Source organism: Rhipicephalus microplus, chromosome 3 (assembly GCF_043290135.1).
Source record: "Rhipicephalus microplus isolate Deutch F79 chromosome 3, USDA_Rmic, whole genome shotgun sequence".
Lineage (NCBI taxonomy): Eukaryota > Metazoa > Arthropoda > Arachnida > Ixodida > Ixodidae > Rhipicephalus > Rhipicephalus microplus.
Window position 1 is genome coordinate 239,677,118 of NC_134702.1, and position 21,191 is coordinate 239,698,308.

The 21,191-nt window shown below is 47.6% G+C and overlaps 1 protein-coding gene across 7 annotated transcripts in view; it reads left to right on the top strand.

Moving 5' to 3' along the window:
- The first annotated feature begins 9,518 nt into the window (after positions 1 to 9,518).
- The window catches only part of LOC119168997 (serine/threonine-protein kinase haspin homolog), a 133,872-nt gene continuing 122,199 nt past the window's right edge, over positions 9,519 to 21,191 (top strand). For 4 of the 7 annotated variants that reach the window (XM_075890841.1, XM_075890842.1, XM_075890843.1 and 1 more), the window contains exon 1: positions 9,519 to 10,479. In XM_075890841.1, the coding sequence (XP_075746956.1) occupies positions 10,411 to 10,479 (69 nt within the window). In that variant the 5' untranslated portion in view covers positions 9,519 to 10,410. The remainder of the gene's footprint in view (positions 10,480 to 21,191) is intronic. The other 3 variants (XM_037420162.2, XM_075890839.1, XM_075890840.1) reach the window with 1 other exon arrangement.

The following is a 21,191-nucleotide window of genomic DNA, read 5'->3' on the forward strand; positions in this document are numbered from 1 at the left end:
CTTGCTTTTCACCTTTCTTTTCATTATATGGAAGGCACCCGTCGCACACCATCGACACGACACTTCCGTACAAGCCAGATCCGTCTGAGTGGGTGCCCATTTCTGCTACAGCCAAGCTTGCTGAAGAGTGTCGAGAGCTTGCAAGGACCTTTACAGCGTATGATCAAGAGCGGCACAAAGGCATTCGTGCCGACACCAGCACTACTGCGCCCACGTTCCTCCCTGGAGCGCTCGTCTGGCTCTCGATCCCTACCACTTCAACTGGCCTATCTTCAAAACTATTGCCCAAACACGAAGACCCCTGCCGTGTCGTTGAACGCACTTCCCCTGTAAATTACTTGATCGAACCCATCGAACCATCTTCGGACATGCGCCGTCGAGGGCGCGACATTGTCAACGTGGAGCGCCTCAAAGCCTACCACGACCCGCTCATAGTAACCAGCTGTCAGGTCGCCAGGTGGCTCCCTCTTCGTACCCGAGGTAGTTGTGGCGAAGCCTTCGTACAGTGGGTCGTCCTCTACAGCGCCTTATAGTGGGTTGCCCTTTTTTAGCAAAAAGAAGAGCAGCTCGAGCAGAGAGTCGGTACACGCATTGACTGTCGCTGTCAAGCATCATCGACAAGTGTCCGCCAATAAACGTCTCAACAATATATATATATATATATATATATATATATATATATATATATATATATAGGTATATATATATATATATATGTATATATATATATATATATATATATATATATATATATATATATAAAGTTCAGAACATAAACACGTTTAGTCCAAGAACCAATGGCGTGTTTTCTGAAGCACTCAAGAGCAAAGATGTTGTCGCGCGTGAACAAGAGGGACTTCAGGTAAAGAATACCGCGTAGTCACAGAGGCGCAGGTCAGGGACACCACAACCAAAAAACAAAAGCCTCGGCGAGAGCGCGCTAGCCCAACAACTTCTTCCTCGTTTTTCTCCTCGATGCGGGCTCGTGCTCGCCGCAGTTCATGGCCAGGTGGCATTATTCCCCCACTGAAAAAAAAAGCATCGCCCCGATGCTCGCGCGAATGGTAGTGGATAAGCGGAAGTAAAGCAGACATGCACACTGTGGGCACACTTAAGAAAAAAAACAACAACAAAAGAACAAGGCTGAGACACGGTCCCACTAACGTACGAAGTACGGCTTGAGCCGTACAACGTGAACAATCTCTGGGTAGTGCTTTCGACGCTGGGGTGACATGGTTCCATATGGAACCACCTCATAATTCACGTCACTGATGCGACGCACTACTTTGTAGGGTCCAAAGTAGCGACTCAGGAGCTTTTCGGACAACCCTTGGCGGCGAACCGGAGTCCATACCCAAACTAGATCTCCTGGGTGGTATTCGACCTGTCGATGGCGAAGATTGTAGCGGCGTGCATCTGCAGTTTGTTGTTGCGTGATATGCAGGCGTGCCAACTGTCGAGCTTCTTCGGCAAACTGAGCAAGCTGCTCAGCGTCAGGTGTGAGCGACCCGTCGTAATCGTGTGGCAACATAGCGTCCAACATGGTCTGGACCTCACGCCCATAGACGAGACGGAACGGTGTGAATCGTGTCGTTTCTTGGATGGCAGTGTTGTAGGCGAATGTTACGTATGGAAGGACCTGATCCCACGTCTTGTGTACCGCGAATGCCAGTACCGTCGCCTCGGACTTCAGGGTTTCGCCGTCGACTCACCCAGGCCAAGATTTGGCGAAAGACCCAGAGCGATTGAGGAGTACCTGTCCGAGCAGCGCATGCCACTGCTCCCGCGGCGCCAGTCACGATCACCATCTCCAAGAAGGTCTTCGTCAAGTGTCCCGAACTACCCAGGGGCGGCGCCAGCACGGCCGCTCAGCCCTAGGCGGGAAAACTAACGACAGCGACCTTCGGGGGCGGGGCCGCTGATAAACGACACGAACAAGGGCCCCAATCCATGCGAGTACGTACCAGCAGTGGTTCAACGACGACAGCTCCCGAATCAGAAAGCCGACTTTCCCTAGATATACCTGTAGTGCTCGACGGCCGCCACGATATTACAGCTTTATTAGACACAGGGGCCGACTACTCCATCATGAGCAGAAAACTGGCGACGCATCTCAAGAAAGTGGGTACGCCGTGGTACGGGACACGAATCCGTACAGCCGGCGGGCACGTCGTCACCCCTCTCGGTATCTGCACGATTAGAGTCGGCATTCGCAAACGCACATTTCTCTGCAGCTGCCTTATACTTCCTGAATGCTCCCGAGACCTCATCCTAGGCATCGACTTTTTACGTGAATACGGCGCTATCATTGACCTCCGACAGCGCACAGTGACGTTCTCTACAGACAAAGCAGAAAAGCCTGATGACAGCCATCTCAGTTCGCTTCGTGTTTCGGCCGACATAATCACGTTGCCTCCACGTTCAAGCATCCTGGTTGAAGTCGTGTGTGACGAGATACGTGACGGTGAGGCAGTCGCCGAAGGCAACTTGACACTTTTGTTTAGCATAGGTGTCTGCGCAGCCCGCAGCCTCATTACGCTTCACGACAGACGTGCCACGCTGCTTGTGACAAATTTTAGTAATGAGCAGCGGCACCTGTTTCGACGCACCGCTATCGCTTTCGCCTACCCCATCGAAGACGTTGCTGAATGTTTTTCTGCCGCATCAATAAATAGTGGGCTACAATCGACATCGACCGGCGTTTCTAAGGCTCTTGAAAAGGTGGACATCAATTCGAGCCTCACGCAGAAAGAACGCACAGCGCTGCAGGAGCTGTTGCTTGAATTTCAAGAGTGTTTCGCTTCATCCTCAAAGGTGCGTCAAACGCCCCTTATGAAACACCGGATTATTATACACACCGATGTCTCGCCCATAAAGCAACAACAACTTCTTCCTCGTTTTTCTCCTCGATGCGGGCTCGTGCTCGCCGCAGTTCATGGCCAGGTGGCAATATGAACACAAACACGCCGTGTTCTTCGGTCAGAGTTTTGTTCCACGAGACTGTTGGAGCGCACATGGTCTTCGTTGTCTGCTCATTTCAAGCATGGCATCTGCCTCCTCTTAAAATAGCATTGCCCTAATGTTATAACCGAGCCAGTCATTCATGCATATAATCGCTTTGTAGAAGCGATGGTTCTTTGCAGAGTCACTCAATTACGTACGGTTTATTGTGCACTACGTGCACAAGGTTCAGGTCGGTGCTACCGACGCCTTGTACAGTTTGAGCTATCCGGTTGTACAGTTTTTTTAGCTCTCCGGTTGTACGGTTGTACAGAGCTATCCCTTGTACAGTTTGAGCTATCCGGCCTTGTGCAGTTTGAGCTATCCGTCACCTCGTAGGTGATGTCACTCAGTCGTCGCACCACTCGATAAGATCTGAAGCATTTCCCAAGAAACTTTTCGGATAGTCTCCTACTTAGTACGGGCGTCCACACCAATACCTTGTCCCCGATTTCGTATGTTACAGGTGTATGACGCATATTATAGTGACTTGCGTCCTACTCTTGCTGTTAGTATATTCACACACGTGCGAGCTTCCTGGCTTTCTCTGCACGTTGAGTGAATGCATCAGTATTTGTTTTATTGTCATCGAATTTGTGTGGCAGCATCGCGTCCAACATCGTTTTTACTTCTTGTACCTGAACAAGGCTGAATGGGGTCATCCGTGTGGTTTTTTGTTTAGCAGTGTTATATGCAAACAATACATAAGATTGAACCTGATCCCGTTTTTGTGCTCTATGTCTATATACATTAAAATCATGCCTTCCAGAGTTTCGTTGAGCCGCTCGGTCAGGTTTGTGGTTGGAGGCTGTCGACTTAGGATCAACAGTACCACTGAGCACCAACACAAGATGTAAAAGCGCGGCTGTGAATGTGGTTCCGCGATCTGTTGTAACGATCGACGGCACACCGTGTCTCAGTACAATGCTTTTTGAAGAATCGGGCCACCTCCTCTGCTGTGCCCCTCTAGATAGCTTTTGTCTCGGCGTTAGCGAGTAAGGTAGTTGGTCGCCACTATAGCCCAGCGGTTGCCAGCACTAGAGTTAGGAAGTGGACCTAAAAGGTTCATTCCGACCTGGTCAAACGGCGTTGGCCGAAAGTCGATTGGGTGTAACAAACCAGCCGGTTTGGTCGGAGGTGACTTCCACGACTGAAAATTGAGGCAGGTTCGAACATGATGTTTCACCGAAGCGGTGTGTCTTGGCCAGTAATAGGGAGCCAAAGCAACGCATGGTGATTCTGCGACACGGGACAGGCAGCGCCATTTTTGGTAGAAAAGTAGAAATTGGGGATGCATATCGCGCGTTTTCCTTTCCCTCCTATGAGCTGCCGCTTGAATACGTGCTCGTGCAGACAGCGCACGTTGCGTTTGAGTCAGCTCACGATGTACCACCTGCGGTGAGGCTTCATAATGATCTCTGAGCTGAACAAACGCTTCCGAAATACGATTTTAGCAGAAAGAGTAAATAAAACTTCTTTATAAACTGTTTATGTGGAGCAAACAATAGAAGACCAGGATGCCCAAATCACTGCGAAACGCATTTCTAGGGTCTTCTGTGATAAAATCATGTACGACGTATGCCTCTAGGTAAGTCCTATTCTGAAGCCCACACGAAGCCGCGTACTCTATTGATGTGTTGCGTTGACGTTTATGAAAACCGTATAATTGTTGTTCTGATATTGTATTTACCAGTAGCAGCAGTGTACTGTCTTGTGCAAAGGTTTGCGGCGTGCTAAAGAATTAAATAAAAACTGAAGTTAAAAAGTCCTGGAATTAAAATGTCCGAGAAGTTTTAGAGTCGTGTCCTCCGTACCATGGGCACATGACCCGCTGACGTCGCTGCGAATCAGCAAGCTGAAGTTTAACCACAGCGGGTCAAGTAAAAGGGCTCGCCTCTTTTTTTTTTTTGCTCTCGTGTTATGCTTGCTCTATATTTCGCGAACACGGCTGTGTTCGCCGGCTTTGGCTTGCTGGGAAACTGCTTCAGCTTTACACGTGGAGAGCGCCCCTTTGTGTGGTCAGCATTGTTGTGGCAGAACGCAACAATAATTGGGACCTCGCCGACGCTTCCGTGGGGCCACTTCTTCCATCCCGAGAAGGCAACTTTGCACAGCGAACGTCTCGTTTTAGTGCGCCAAGCTGACGGCATGGCGCCTAAGTTCCCCGCGCCGACTTCAGGCACGGGAGCGCGTGATCGGCGAAACACACTGACTCGCCTGCTGCCTCTCCAGCGTCTCACCTCAAGTTTTCCGGAGCTTGTCGCCAGGTCCAGGCGTGGCATTGTCATCGCTCTACCAACTTGAGCTTCGGTTCCCTATACCTCTCCCGAACTCTACTCAGTGTGATCGTGGAGCCTATATGTCCAGAAGTGACCTCGTTCTAGCACGCTTGCAGCACCTCACAACGAAGAGTAAAAGGAACGACGCAGGTACCCGTCTGACGAGCAGTTAATTATGTAGAGAACATTGCTTCGCAGAAAGAACGACAATAGACTTCTTGCAAAGGCTTTGGGCACGTTCTGTCTTCGTTCTTCTAAATAAATAATCAAGCCAAGTAGCTCAGGATCGTCATGCTGTTGGTCTGAGGTGGTCGACGTGTCGAGGATTGCCAGGAATGCTGTCTCTTCATCAAGAAAAGCAGCCGACTCTATCGGTGATCGAGACAGGCAGTCGGCGTCCGGGTGCCGTTTTCCCGACTTGGACATCATCGCTATATCAAACTATTGTAGTGTATGGCTCCATCATGCTAATCACCCGGAAGGATCTTTGATACTTGTTAATCACCACAGCGAACGGTTGTCACTGATAACTTTGAACTGGCGACCGTAAAAGTATTGGCAAAATTGATTAACTGCCCATATCACAGTGAGGCATTTTTTTCAGTTTTTGAATAATTTGCTTCTGCGCGTGACAGAGCTCTGCTTGCGTAAGCGATCACTGTTTTCTCGTCCTCCGCGCATAAGGTAGCTCAACTTCTGTTCCTCGGGCAAATTGGGATCATGTCGACGACAAAACGATGTCAAGTCCTCTGCAAATATTGCCACCGTTTCATTAGGTTTCGAAAGTCTTAACTCTAGCAACTGCTGAGCATGCCCTTGACGATGTATTGCGCGCCGCAAGCGCGGCAACACGCGGTGGAACAGGGCGCGAGTGGCAAGGGAGACGGAGCGCTGAGCGCAAATAGAGACGACCTTCCTTCTTCACTGCTGAGACGAGTGAATATTGTTTCAAACTTCCGAGGAGATCTGGGTGTATTTCGGATTGTGAGTTACGAGGTCGAGCCCAATCTCTTGGAGTAATCTTCTGCTGGCTGGTGTACTGGAGAGCCTTACCAGTTGGGCTCTTATTTTAGCCTCGGCGATCTTTTCCATGGTGTTGTGTATTCCCAACTTCAGGAGGACCTCGGTGTGTGTCCGAATTGAGAAATAAAGCGCCCCCTTGATGACCTTGCTTATAAGTGCGTTGAGCTTCTCTCGTACGGCCTGGTGCCAGTTGCGTACGGCCACGGTGTACGTGAAATTACATAGGACAAAGGCGTGATTCAGTCTGTTTAAGATGTCTTTTTTGAGTCCTCAGTGCCTCTTGGCGATTCTTCAAATCAGCCTTAGTGTATTGCCACTTTTCGAAACAATCTTTTTTAGCGCCATGCCATTAGCGCTGTTTGATTTGATGGCCACGCTGAGTACGTGGATAGAGTCGACCTTGGGAATTGGAGAGTCGTCACCAGTGTGGGGTTGAATTCCACTTTCACAAGCAAGCTGCCAATCCCGATAGTCACTTACCCGTGGCCTTTTCTAGTACAGGAAGAGTTCGGACATGCCCAGGAAGCACCCCATGTCCGTTGGAAGCAGGAACTGCTCCGTAACGTCGATGACCTGTCGCATTACCGACTCGGCCTTCACTGCGTACGGTGCACCGAATTGTAATATCGTCCGCATAAATAGCATGCTTGATTCCTTCGACTTGAGACAGTCTCTTGGTCAGACTGATTATTGCAATGTTAAATACAGTGGGCGATATCACTGATCCCTCAATGAATTCGAGGACAACTTCATCCGACGTGCAACTCTCAATCTTTAGACGGTCGATTCTTCGACTCAAGAATGCTCTAATAAAGTTCTAGACCTTGGGCCCGAGCTCTAGTCCTGCGATAGAGGTGAGTATATATTCGTGCGAGATGTTGTCGAAGGCCTTTTCAAGGTCAATCCCGAGTATAGCTGTCATGTCTCTCGTTCTGCGATCTAGGATCTGGTGCCTAAAGGGGCCCTGCAACAGTTAATGAGTATGGTCAGAAAACGCTGCCGATCGGTAGTAGAGGCTCCCAACAACACGCGAGCCAACTATTATAGCACAGCACGCGGCCTGGAATTCATAATAAGTCATCAAAATCAGCTGAATATTGCTTTCTCTGCACTCGACAAATCATGGAGTATACCCCAAAATCACACACAGCAAGCCCATCTATCATCCATAGGCTGATTGTAACATGACGTGCTCGCTCTTTATAGAGATCGTCGTGGGAGGCCGCTACTTGTCCACACGTGCGCGCGCGACCACACTGAAAAAAGCCGCGTATTCGAAGAAGAAGAAACAAAAAGTGCTAAATGTCACGAGGTACGCGTGACGTTTTTCTGTGGCCCTGCTATCCCACCGTGCTTAAAGGGGCTTTATCTCTACTTAGCTTCTAGCGCTTTCGTCGGGCCGAGAGAAGAGAGAATGCAATTGCAGCATGCGACAAGCCTTTGTAACTCCACTGACACTGGGCGGACCCTTAAAATTCTTGCGGCGTTGAATTAGGGAGGCAATAAGCTCTTCCAGTGAATTAGTTCCATGGTTAGTTGAAAAAGTGTTTCAGGGCCCCTTTAATCATGGAATACTGCGGCGAGAGGCCGGCGCAAAAGCCAATCATATTGTGCGCGTATGCCACGATTACCTCAAGGTGGCAGGTGAGTCGATTCACGGCGTGCTCCGCAACCTTCCCAACGCAAGACGGCAGAGATATTGGCCCGAGGTTGTCTATATTGAGGTTCTTGCCTGGTTTGGGAATGAGAATAGTGCAGGCTGTTTTCCACTGGGGTAGGACGCGTCCACTCCCCCAGACCTCCTTTATTCATTCCGTCAGCTACTTCATCGTCCAGTCGTCGAGGTTTTTTCTACCAATAGATTTAAAAAAAATATATACCTGTAAGGCTGCTGTCGTTTTCGCACACGAACTCCATGTAATGACGTAAGTACTTTGCCGCAGTTAGCCTTGCGCTGTTGTGACTAAGCAACGAAAAATGAATAATTAACTTTTTAACTGAAAACCTAATTAACTTTTCAACTTTTTACAAATTTTTATTATATACTACGAAGCTGTAGTACATGACAATTTGGGGCATACGCGTACTTTAAAAATCGTAAAAGCTACACGGAGTTTGAGATATTCATTGCGAATCATTTGGCATTTCGGAATAATAAGAAAAAAAATATCACCACATCCGGTAATTGTATGTCAGCATTTAATACACCCAATGCTACCGACGAATTCTTAATCGCAACTTAGCCTACATGTGAAGAACACATGCAACTTCGCATCCTGTACGCTGTCGTTACGACACGAGGTGCTAGCAATGGAGGAGGGGATGGAAATGATACGTTGCCCTGCCTCCTCTCTGACTGATTAATGGTGGGTGTGCCCCTGTAAAGTTCATCAACGTGTTATTTTTCATGTGCGAACAGAAAGAGAAACATTGCACTGTTCAGCAAAGTGAATTCTCAAATCGTTTTTTTTTCATTTGTTGATCTACCCTTGATCGTTAGGCACTGTGCGAGTAACATTGTTGAATACTTTATAAAAGGACATATAAATGGGCCATGACAGGGTCTGTAGTATACAGCGTTGTGATGGATAAAGCTATAAACAAAGCGAAGCATAAAAATAGAGAAAAAAATTGCACAACTAGGTCCCATTGAACTTGGCGCGTAATTACAATCGGCTGGCAAATAGTACGTTAGTTGATATGGCAGCGTTGTCAATGGGAGTGATAAGATAAGCGTTGATATTGAAGAATATAGCAAACCTACACGATGTTGTGCATATCCTCCCCTGCCCTGGGGTAAATAATCAGTACTCCTTTAGGTGAATGTATCTGAACCTACGGGCAGCCTTTTTCACCTGTTTCTTGCCCTTATCGTCGTCGTCTGCTCTCTCACTATTTGCGTGCTCATCCAACATGCCAGTATTATGAGTGCGCGGGGCATTGCTAATTATCGCAGCAGCATACGCGCGAGCTCTGATGAAAAAAAGATACAAAACAATGAAAAAGACTGCCGATTTCTTGAGCGACCGATGGGTGCGCCTCGAACAAAACAAGTGGTGCGTTGCTGCAGCCGTGGCGGAAACACGCACCCTTCCTTTGTTCAAACACGCCGAGAATGCTACGCCCGTCGCTTCCTGCCCATCCTCCACCCCCCCCCCCCCCCCCGTAGAGGGGAAAGTGAAGGTGCGCTGCTTTCTGGACGCACCGTTCGCTCTGCCTACCCACCGACAGGTGCGTCCACAGAGGCTGTCATGCAGCTTTGACTCTCGCTGCTGTCTTTTTCGTTTTCTTTTTTTTTTGTCTCGTTCAACTGCGAGCGCGCCACAGCTGTTTGCGTCCGCAATGGGGATCACGATGAAGGCTCCGCAGCCCTCGCTCCAGCCTCGTCGCTGCACCGTTATCGCGCCTATATGATGCCTACAATCCGAATCCACGTGCCTCTGACGTCAGAGCCATTACGTCTGATTGTGGCCCCTCTTCCGACCACGAAGTGCCACCGTGCGCCGGTGTTTGTGCACTCGTGCGGGCGCATGTTTCAATCGGCGATGCGAACTACGTTTTCGGTCCACTACTAGTGCGGTGGACGTTAGCCAAGAAGAAAGTATTGGTGGCGCCAGTTTTTTTTTTTCCTTTGCTGCATCGAGTTTTCAAGACGCAAATTCATTACGTCGGCCAGCGCATCGCAGAAAACCGAGAGCTGCCGAGTCTACCGCTGTCACCAGGGTCGACTGCAACGCTTCGGCAATCGGCACTCACCGGTGGCGGAACGCTTTCGCAGTGCACAATATTCATCACCGCTCACATCCGTCTGCCGGATATACCTCGCGTGCTGTCGTTCCCCCCAAAATTGTCCTATTGTGTGTTCCGCGTCGAAGCGCATGACTGCACCTATTTCACACCGGAGATCAACGTATGCCTAGGTTGACAGGCTGCCCCGTATGAGTCGGCGCTCGTGCATTCCTACATGTACAGCCTGGGATGACAATAATGCACTGTGGCGGTGAACGTTGGAAGATTGTGACTCGTGTGCTTCAGGATTTTGCGTCGTTTTTCACCAACCCGAGAGCCGCTAACGTTTAGTGGGCGCACTGACCTCCCTCTACTGCTGATGGCGCTTCAGCCCTGCTGCGCAAAAGCGCAGCAACAAAGACATTCTTTTGGAAGCATCGTGGAAGGTGTAAGGAAGTATCTTTATTTTTTTGTTATATCTCCAGACAGTGCTTTCTTGGCATTTTAGTAAGATTGCTCGAGATCAAAGCACTTCATTGAACTGAAGCGTTGACTTAGGGAACGGTTGATTTACTTTAAATAAGTCAAGTTGATCCTTACTATCCATCATAAAGAGAAGGCATTTGAAAAGAGGACATAGGCTGCAATCAATCTTCATTGTCTATGCCCAGTGAGGTCTAAAGTGACCTCGCGTAAAACTAGGCCTTAAATGGCGCGTGCAGTCATGGGGGTAGAGTGTTCGATTATGTCAGCTATACACATAAGCTTTCAATGAATTCCGTATTTTGGTTATGAAACAATGTACTATCAACAACCTGCACACTTGATGGCGAAACGTTTCCTTGCGTAGCCTGTAATAATTCATAAAAAGACCTTAGTTAGACGCAATTTCTATGAGAACTAACAGGCAATTATGCCAAGTATACGGGATGTCAGAAGTAGCATTTGTATTGTAATTATGAGAAAAAAACTTGGCGCAAAAGATAACGTGCGGCTCGCAGTGACCAAACCTGTGACCTTAAAAAAACAAGTTCGATGCCCTGCCAACAGAGCTACAGCGGTGGTCACCTCCGCGTCGAATTTACGAGGTACATATGGGCCACATACACGTTTACTCACATATACACATCCATACATTCTAGTGTATATATATATATATATATATATATATATATATATATATATATATATATATATATATATATATATATATATATATATATATATATATATATATTTAATGTGGAACCTGTTTGCACTGAAATTTATCAAGGCATAACAATATTTTTAAGGCATGCTTTTCCTCATATGGTGGTAAGCTAAATTGGTACATACGAGAGTGAAAAAAAATGTTGGCAAAATTATTGCAATTAGTTCTGTTTAATGATCACATGGTATTGACTTAAAAAGCTGTATTTCGAGAGCCAAGGAAGTCTCCTCCCAAATTGGACAGTGTTATAACCGAACATGTTTACTATTAGCCCTTCTGGTGCTGGAGGTACACGCTACTATTCAACGCCCATGTGCATCATTTACCGCGTTAAAGAAGTACTGACTTGAATTTTCAATATTTTGTTATTGTTGCTTTGAATAAATAACTGCTGCCAAGAAACCCCAGAAAAGTAATTATACCTGGTAAGCCTATTGAACATATTATCATTGCCCGTACCAATAAAGAAAAAAAAGAGAGATTGTGTTGGCCGTGACAATTAGGTGTTCGTTTCGTAGAGAGCTGTAAAGGGTATGGCGTAGCCGAAGATAAGAACTCGTGACGTCCTATATAGCAGCACTTTTGTGATCTGATGTCAGTGGCCCAAGGCGCACGTAAACAACGAAGAGTAACTTGCCGTTCACTGACTCCGACAGCGACTTCTGCAATTTAGGTAGTGTATACTCACCACGATTGATGTACATTACTGTGGAGCTGGCTACCAGATGCTGGGCGACAAATACATTAATAAATTCAAAATAAAGTAGTAATTATGTGTTGCCTGGTTCCAGGATTAGCAGAGGGCTGACACTGCGTACCAAAGAAAACGAAATGTGTCTTTCGCCATGCCTCAAAATTGTGCCAGTACTCCATTAAAAGGACAAACAATCGCCGAAGCTTTCGCAAAGCCCCGCAAGGCTTGAAACAACGAATCTTGATGATGGTGATGACTAATCTAGTTGCTCTAAGCTTGCTTCAGGCCTTGATGCAGGTTTTTATACGTTGCGTCATTGCCAAGCTTTAGTTAAGCGGATGCTATGTTGTCTCTATGTTCTCAGCGCACGGAGGTTCGAGTTGTACCACACACGCCGTCGTAGGCATAGGCCTTCCGTCACTTCGGAGTCTTCTTGCAGCCGCCATTGCCTTTACCGTTCCCTAGTACTCTCTCTTTGTACGTGCTCTGGGTCTTCGCTCACTGCTGTTGCTTCGTAGTCATTTGTAGGCGTAACTGTTGCGTTAGAGATTATCTGTTAGGTTAATGTCTCCCAGGAATCTGAACAGAACTTAAAATGTGACATTTCTGAAAAGGAAGAGCTGGTCCAAGTATTTCCACAAAATCTAGCAGTTCATGAGAAGGTGAGGGTATTCTACTTTAGAAACAAGACCGTACTTCTGTTCATGCCTGGTAAGCTAACAAAACAGGTTCGTCTGGTTATAAAGAATCACATTTGTGACAGTCTTGATCAATGGTCCAACCAAGGCGGCAGACGTAGCTGCGTTGCGGCGAAGTCAGTGATACAGTGCCTCGAGGTGATGAGGAAGGTTTTGCAAACATCTTGATCTTCAAATCAAGGCAGAGTCTATGGAGCGGAGAAAAAGGTCTCGAGGCGAAAGTTACCATAATTGGATCTTTTCTCGGTGGGTGTACTTCTTTGCCATTGTTAACACATCTGATTTATGTTTGCCGAATTTCGCTTTTATACATGCCTCTACGTACAGCTAGGTGCGCTTTTTCATTTCCTATTCGCCGTAGTGTCCCGTAATCTACTGAGGTATGACAGTGTGACCAGTAGTAGTTTTGGTGTTGTGGATGTAACCAATCTGTCAAGCAACCGGATGTTTTCATCGGGTGGAGATAATTTGTATACTTGTGTGGTAGGGCTGCTTTTGAATACGTTAAAGTGATTCATAGTCGAGGAGCCTGCCGCTGTATATAGCGAATGGCTTTTTGGATAACGTAAATTTTAGCCCACGTGCTTGTTGTTGGTCGTTCAAGACGGTAAGATAAACACCGCGGTCAGTTGAAGATACGTATATTCTAAACGATGAACTTTGTTCAGGGCGTGACCCGTGGGTAAAAATGTGAGCCGAGCTGCAGTACTTCACGGCAATAGTTGCAAGGGTTATTAGGAAAATAACAGCATGAAGCACAACAATTTTCTAGTTGATACCAGGAATGTGTGTAGAGATTTGCGTAGGTCATGGCATCCAAAGGACAAAAGTCAAGGCCGTGAGATGAGGGCAGTCATTTCTCGCCCCGCAGGGGCGCCTGCGCAAGTAGGCGTTTGGTGTGTAGCGACACCACGGACCCGAGCTAACGGGGGAGTTTCTACTCCCTCCCACGCCTAGCCGTGCGTGGCTTTGCCGTGTCCGGGGAAAAGGGGATCCTGGGGGTTGAGCCGACGCTGGGTGATTGGACCTTTAAGGCCCCCCGGCAGAGGTAACACACCCCTTTGGCCCCGGCTTCACGTAGACGGCACCCCTGGGCTGACCCACCCAGGGGAAATCGGCAGTCGCCTTTTTCTATCTCTCTCTCCCCCACATCTTCGTCTTTTCTCCTCTTTAAATCTATCCTGTCCTCTAATTTCTTCTGTTACTTTCCCATTTTCATGGGCGGCTTGGGTTAACCTTGTGCAACTAGCCAACCTTGGCCTACGCGCATTAGGTTATCGTAGCGGTGAACGGCTGGCGTCTGCATGTTTCTCGTTTCATGAACCTTGTAGCGTCACCTCGTTGGGCTCCGTGGTGGGTGGCCGCCATTGTTACTGAATTACATTTCTCTATCATGCAGAGAAGTTTTCCACTCCTCAATGATCGTGCCGCTTCAAAGCGCGTACGCACCGAAGAATTTTCCTTTTTCAGCCGACCCAAAGAACTATCCCCTCGTTATCATGTACACAGTGAGAAGCCCAACAAAACAGCCAGAACTGTGTCCCCGTTCATAGCATCGCGGTCCCTGACAGCCACATTAGGTGATGGCTACAAAGTTACAAAAATGGCTAGTGGTGACCTTCTTTTAGAACTCCGGGACAAAACACAATTTGACAAACTAAAGAACCTTGCAACATTCGGTGACATCCCCATCAGCGTAACACCTCATCGATCCATGAATGCTGCACGTGGAGTTGTTTCTGACACAGACCTCCTTGACCTGACGGAGGCGGAACTCCTCGAGCGCTGGAAAGAACAGAATGCGACCAACGTGAAGCGAATCACTATCCGAAGGAACAATGAGGAAACCCCCACGAAACACTTGGTACTGACCTTTGCCACCAGTGAACTGCCACAAACAATAGAAACTGGCTATACAAAGACACCGATCAGACCCTACATACCAAACCCCCGCCGATGTTACCAGTGTCAAAGGTTCGGCCATGGCTCTCAGAGCTGTCGTGGTCGACCTGCTTGTGCCCAATTCGGTGCCAAAGGCCACATCTTTGACAATTGTAATGAAACCCTACATTGTGTAAACTGTGACGGAGACCACGCATCATATTCACGTTCTTGTCCTCAGTGGAAAAAAGAAAAAAGACGTTATTACACTGAAGATTCGCGAAACTATCTCCTTCAAGGAAGCACGCCGAAGGTGTTCGGCTTTTCACGGCACAACTTACGCTGATGCGGCGCGTCAGGGGGCAGCGTCGCATCACCCCCCGCCACTACCTAGGCCCACGCAGAGAGAACCATCGGGTGTGGTGGCCGCCCCCATGGTGGAACAGCCAAGCCTGCTCCACCTACCAAGCCAGAGACTCAGGCGACTCCAGGGTCGTTGGGTCGACCAACCACGTCTCACCAGGCGAGGTCGCAATTACGTAGCAGCAGCTCGCGTACGAGGGCGTCTAGTGCTTCACGTGAGGCAATGGACACAAACACGGTACCTCAGGCGCCGGAAGCGCGGCGTGGCTCCATAGAGCGCGCCAAAAGAACCAAGAAACCAATAACAGGGCCCGACGACGGCCCTGCTACTTAAGTTACAACTTCCCACTTGAACAGCCACTTCATTTGCGTACACACAGCACCACTTTCCATCAAATATGGAAACACAGATTCTACAATGGAATGTCAGAGGCCTTCTCACTAACCTCGACGATGTCCAAGAAATTATACACCTTCACTCACCAAAAGTGCTGTGTGTACAGGAAACACACTTAAAATCTAAACACACCAACTTTCTACGCAGTTACATTATTTTCCGAAAAGACCGTAATGATGCCGTGGCATCATCTGGAGGTGTAGCTTTTATAGTTAAGCAAGGTTTAGCACGTAAACACTTGAAACTCCAAACGTCTCTTGAGGCAGTGGCTGTTCGAGTGGTGCTTCTAGGCAGACTTGTCACCGTTTGCTCTATATACATACCTCCACGTATTCAACTACGCAAACATGAATTCCAGTCTTTGATGGATGAGCTTCCCGAACCCTATCTGGTTCTAGGGGACTTTAATGCACATAACAGGCTATGGGGCGACTCTCGTTGTGACGCCCGAGGTCGACTGATTGAACAGTTTCTTCTCTCTTCAAGCGTGTGTCTCCTGAATCGGAAAGAACCAACCTATTATAACCTCGCTAACAATACCTATTCCTCAATAGACCTGAGCATAGTATCTCCATCGCTTGTGCCTCTACTTCACTGGAAAGTCATCACTAATCCCTACGGAAGTGACCATTTTCCCGTAGTTTTGAGCACACCTACATCAACTGAATGCCCGCCCCAGGTTCCAAAATGGCTATTAAGCAAAGCCAACTGAGAACAGTTTTATACCATCATACATATAAATTGGCGCGACATATGCACTTTAGACATTGAAGCGGCTGTCGACTACTTCACAGCATCTCTGATCGATGCAGCAACAAAAAGCATACCACAAACGAATGGACATCATCGAAAACGGCGTGTGCCATGGTGGCACTCAGAGTGCCAAAATGCACGCAGGCAGCAAAACAAAACATGGAGGGTGCTTCGAAACTCACCGACAGCCGAAAATCTTGCCACATTTAAGAAAATGAAGTCTCAGGCCAGGAGAACGCGTCGGCAGGCCAGAAGAGAAAGCTGGCACAAGTTTTTATCGGGGATTCATTCTTATACCCAAGAGGCTAAAGTCTGGAACATGGTTGGTAGAGTAGCAGGAAGACAAGTGCATTCACTCCCACTCGTAAACACACAGGGTGACAGCCTGGAAGATCAGGCGAACTTTCTCGGTGCACACTTTGAGCAGGTCTCTAGCTCGTAACGCTATACTGAAGCTTTTCTAAGATATAAAGCAAAAATCGAAAAGCAGAAACTGGAATACAAGTGTACAAAATACGAGGCATACAACCAACCTTTCAACTTAGCTGAGCTACAAACATCACTTAATTCCTGCAGTAATTCTGCCCCAGGCCACGACCATGTCATGTATGAAATGTTGAAAAACCTGCCGCTTGAAACGCGAAAATTTTTACTCTCCCTATACAATGCTATCTGGCTTTCTGGCACCATACCTACTTCCTGGAAAGAAGCCATTGTTATCCCTATTTTGAAGCAGGGCAAGGACCCTTACTCTGTTTCAAGTTATAGGCCAATTGCACTAACCAGCTGCCTTTGTAAACTTTTTGAAAAAATGATAAACCGCCGACTTTTATATTTCCTTGTAACACACAATCTGCTTGACCAATACCAATGTGGGTTTCAAGAAGGTAGATCTACCACCGACCATCTGGTGCGTATCGAGGCACAGATCCAAGACGCTTTCGTCCACAAACAATACTTTCTTTCTGTGCTTCTCGATATCGAAAAGGCTTACGACACAACGTGGCGTTTTGGCATATTAAGAGACTTGTCTCACCTGGGTGTGCGCGGTAGAATGCTTTCCATAATTGAGAGTTACTTGTCCAATCGAACATTCCGTGTCCGTGTAGGCAGTGTTCTCTCACAAATATTTGTCCTGGAAACAGGCGTGCCACAAGGTGGTGTGCTTAGTTGCACACTTTTTATTATCAAAATGAATTCCTTGCACTTGTCCATCTCCGCAATATGTTCTATTGTACATATGTCGAGGACTTTCAGCTTGGCTTCAAGTCATGCAACGTGGCAATGTGTGAGCGGCAGGTTCAGCTGGGTTTAAACAAGGTCTCCAAATGGGCAGATGAAAACGGATTTCAACTTAACCCACAAAAACGCACGTGTGTCTTGTTCTCTCGAAAGAGAGGCATGCACTCGGAACCTGACATTCCACTGAACGGGCAACGTCTGTCCGTCAAAGCCGAGCATAAATTCTTAGGCTTAATCTTGGACAACAACTTGACCTTCGTACCACACACTAAGTATTTAAAAACAAAATGTTTAAAAGCCATGAATGTTATAAAAGTGTTGTCACGTAGTACTTGGGGTAGTGACAGGCAATGCCTCATGAATCTGTATCGAAGCCTCGTTCGCAGCCGCTTAGATTATGGGGCCGTTGTTTATCAGTCTGCAACTCAAAGTGCTTTGAAGATGCTGGACCCCGTGCACCATTTGGGCATCCGCCTTTCTACGGGCGCTTTTCGCACCAACCCCATAGCAATTAGCCTTTATGTTGAGTCAAATGAGTGGGCACTTCACCTGCAGAGAACTTACATGTCCTTTGTTTATTTCCTTAAGGTGAAAGCGGATAAGAAGCACCCTCATACTCTACTCTTAATGATTTGTCGAGCTCAATTCTGTTTCAAAACAGGCCTTCGATGAGGCAGCCCTTCTCAGTTCGCCTGAAAAGTCTAGCTGAGGAAACTGGAGTCTCACTTGAACACAGTTTAATTGCTCCTGTAGCATATCCGCCACCGTGGCAATGGCAGACTATAGACTGCGATGTGTCCTTTCTAGAAGTTACAAAACATGCGCCTATTGCCCATATCCGAACATACTTCCTGGAACTTCAACACAAATACACACGTCCTGAGTTCTTTACAGATGCCTCCAAGTCCAACTCCTCTGTGTCCTACGCTGCTGTCGGCCCATCCTTTTCGGATGCTGGCCCTCTACATCCAGGCACAAGTATCTTCACAGCAGAAGCTTACGCGATACTTGTGGCAGCTAAACACACCAAACAATTACAAATACAAAAAGCAGTAATTTATACAGACTCCCTCAGTGTGGTAACGGCTCTGCACAGTGTTAAAAAACAAAAAAACCCGGTCCTTGTCTCACTTTACTCTATTTTGTGCGAACTCTACACACTCGAACAGCATGTTGTAGTGCGCTGGGTGCCAGGGCACCGTGAGATCGAAGGCAACGTGAGGGCGGATCAGCTCGCTGCATCCGTCCACAAAAGCACTGCCCCTACACCCATATTAATCCTGGCCCTTGATCTTAAGCCGTCTCTCAAACGAAACCTTAGGGACTACTGGCAGAGCAAGTGGGATACACACACATAAAACAAACTACACATTATTAAGCCACACCTTGGTCATTGGCTTCCAGTGTCAAAATCGCGTCATACAGAGGTAATACTAACGAGACTCAGGATAGGACACACATACACAACACACTCATATCTTTTGTCCGGGGGCGACCCACCGTTGTGTGACAGATGTGGTGAAGCACTAACAGTTCTTCACATTTTAATTCAGTGCAAATAATTGGACACTATAAGAAAACAACACTTTCCATTACCCTACCGACAACATATACCTTTACACCCTGCAATGTTCGTCGGTAGGGAACCGCTTTTTAGTTATAAATCATTGCTAGCGTTTTTAAAAGAAATTCATAATTTTCATATCATGTACCCGGGCATTCCGTCCTCTCCTGAGAGGTTTTCGCTACTGTGGCTACGCAAGGAAGCACTTGCCTCACGGCCCTTGGACGCAAGGGTATGAATGAGTGAGGCACTTGTGCTAATGCCATACATATCCACCATCGTCTTTTATTATCACCAACTTTGTTCATCTATTCGCACCACACACACCTTTCACGGCATGGTCATGATTTTATTACTTGTATGTTTTTGCCCGCCTTACCGCGAGGAATTTTATGGCCCTTATACAGCCGCTAATCACAATCATTGTCCACATCTCTTGTCCCATGAACTGGCGCTCTCTGGCCATCAAATGGCCCTTGCGCCAAAAAACGCCATATATCATCATCAGTCCTTTCTCGAACTGCTTCCCAATACCTTCAGTTGGCACAGCTTTTACTAAATCGCTAAAGGAAGTGTTTTCCATCTTGCGTGATGTGTCAATGGTGAATGCAGAAGGCTTCACTGAGAACGTCGAGAGGTAGACATCCTGCTTCCGCTACTCTATTGACGCCCGATGATCCTTTTGGTGGTCCAAGGCATAGTCACAGAGGGTTGTTGCGCGTTGCATGAAGTTTATTTCTGCTTATCAACGATATTTTTTTTAGTACCGACAGGCAGTAGCGCAAAATACCATTAACGTAAGCTTTGTGTAAAATAATAACCGAGTGACAGTCGCTACCCCATCGTGCCCTTGCCGTGTGGCGGAGCAATTATGAGATTGCCGAAATCCGTGTTCACAGTTAGTTCACCTGCAGTGACAAAGATAGGCTTCTTGCTGTAAATAATTACGCCGAGAAACCTTGTTCATTGATCATATTGATCATCGCATTCACTGACTCTTAATGGGTACTTTTGATGCTCTTTCCCGAGAAAGCCGTGATATCGTGCTTTTCTAGAGATAGTTTGCAGACCTCGGTGTCCAACAGAGGGAGGTGGTTGCCAGCGCTTTTTCTAACCTATGTTGAGCGACATAACGAAAGGTGATAAGCTCCGTATGCAGATATTGCCTGCATGCATTGCGATGTATCTTTCTGGCGCATACCCGTTAATGACGATAGCATTTTTTTTGGTGCGGGGTGAACAAGGAATGATTGGCTGAACAGCTAAGTAGAATTGATGCAGAAGTCGCAGCTTTGAATGCATATTCCTAAGAGAAGGCACGGGTGTAAAATACAGAAGTATATTGCTTCCCCGCCGTCAATGTTCACGTCATGTGATGGCCCTCTTGGCAAGAGCAAAAAAATACGTAAATTGCTGAAAGAATCTGAACGAAAAAGAACAAAAAGAGTAAAAGCTTGCGAGTGTTACCTGAGGCATATAACAAAAGAAAAAAAATATCAGAAAGGTAGGGAGGTTAACTTGACTAAGTCCAGTTTGCTACCCTACACGGGAAGAGGGAAATGAGAGAGAAAAAGAAAGAATGAAGAGTAGGAGATTGTGACGAAGCAGGGAAAGCGAGAGCAGACGACGGAGTGGCCGATCGCTGGAAGGCGAGAAAAACGAAGGAGCTCGGGCTGCAGAGAAGATTAAGAAGGGCGCGCGCAGGCGAGACAGTTTTTTTTTGGAACGCCGGCAGAACGGGCGGCAGGTTGTTGGAGAACCCGCATCTACGCGCGAGGTTCGCATACACAGGGCGCCTGTCTTCGGGACAGCGAGCGCCTCACGGTCCTCGCCTGGCAAGACCTGGGACGCGGCCTGCTGCTCTCGGAGAACCCGCACCTACGCGCGAGGTTCCAGATTGTCCACCGCCGTCGAGACGAGCGTCGCAAGGTCCTGGCCTGGCGCGGACGAGCCCTGTCTGGCTACCGGCTACCGAGCGACGGTTCGTTCACTCGGCCCTTGACCCCTGCTGCTGCTACGTCGTTTCCACACCGGACATCTATCCGACGACGATTACGTCATCACAGGGACTCAACCAGCCCACAGCCTCCTGGCCCCCAAGCACCGCCACGTGAGACAATTGACTAGTAGTGTACGCTGCCGCTTTATGTATTTCGTGTGTGTATGCTGTCAAATACAATTGTAGTGTGGTTTGTTAACGTCAGATACCGTCTCCTCCATCCGCAACGCGTCACACGCTCTGCGGCGCGACGAACCTCACCAACAAACATCACATCTGGCGTCCGCGCGACAGGACCGCTCTTATCCTATAAAAGAGCAGCGCGTCGCTTATGCGGGTCTGACGGTTGACGATGGAGA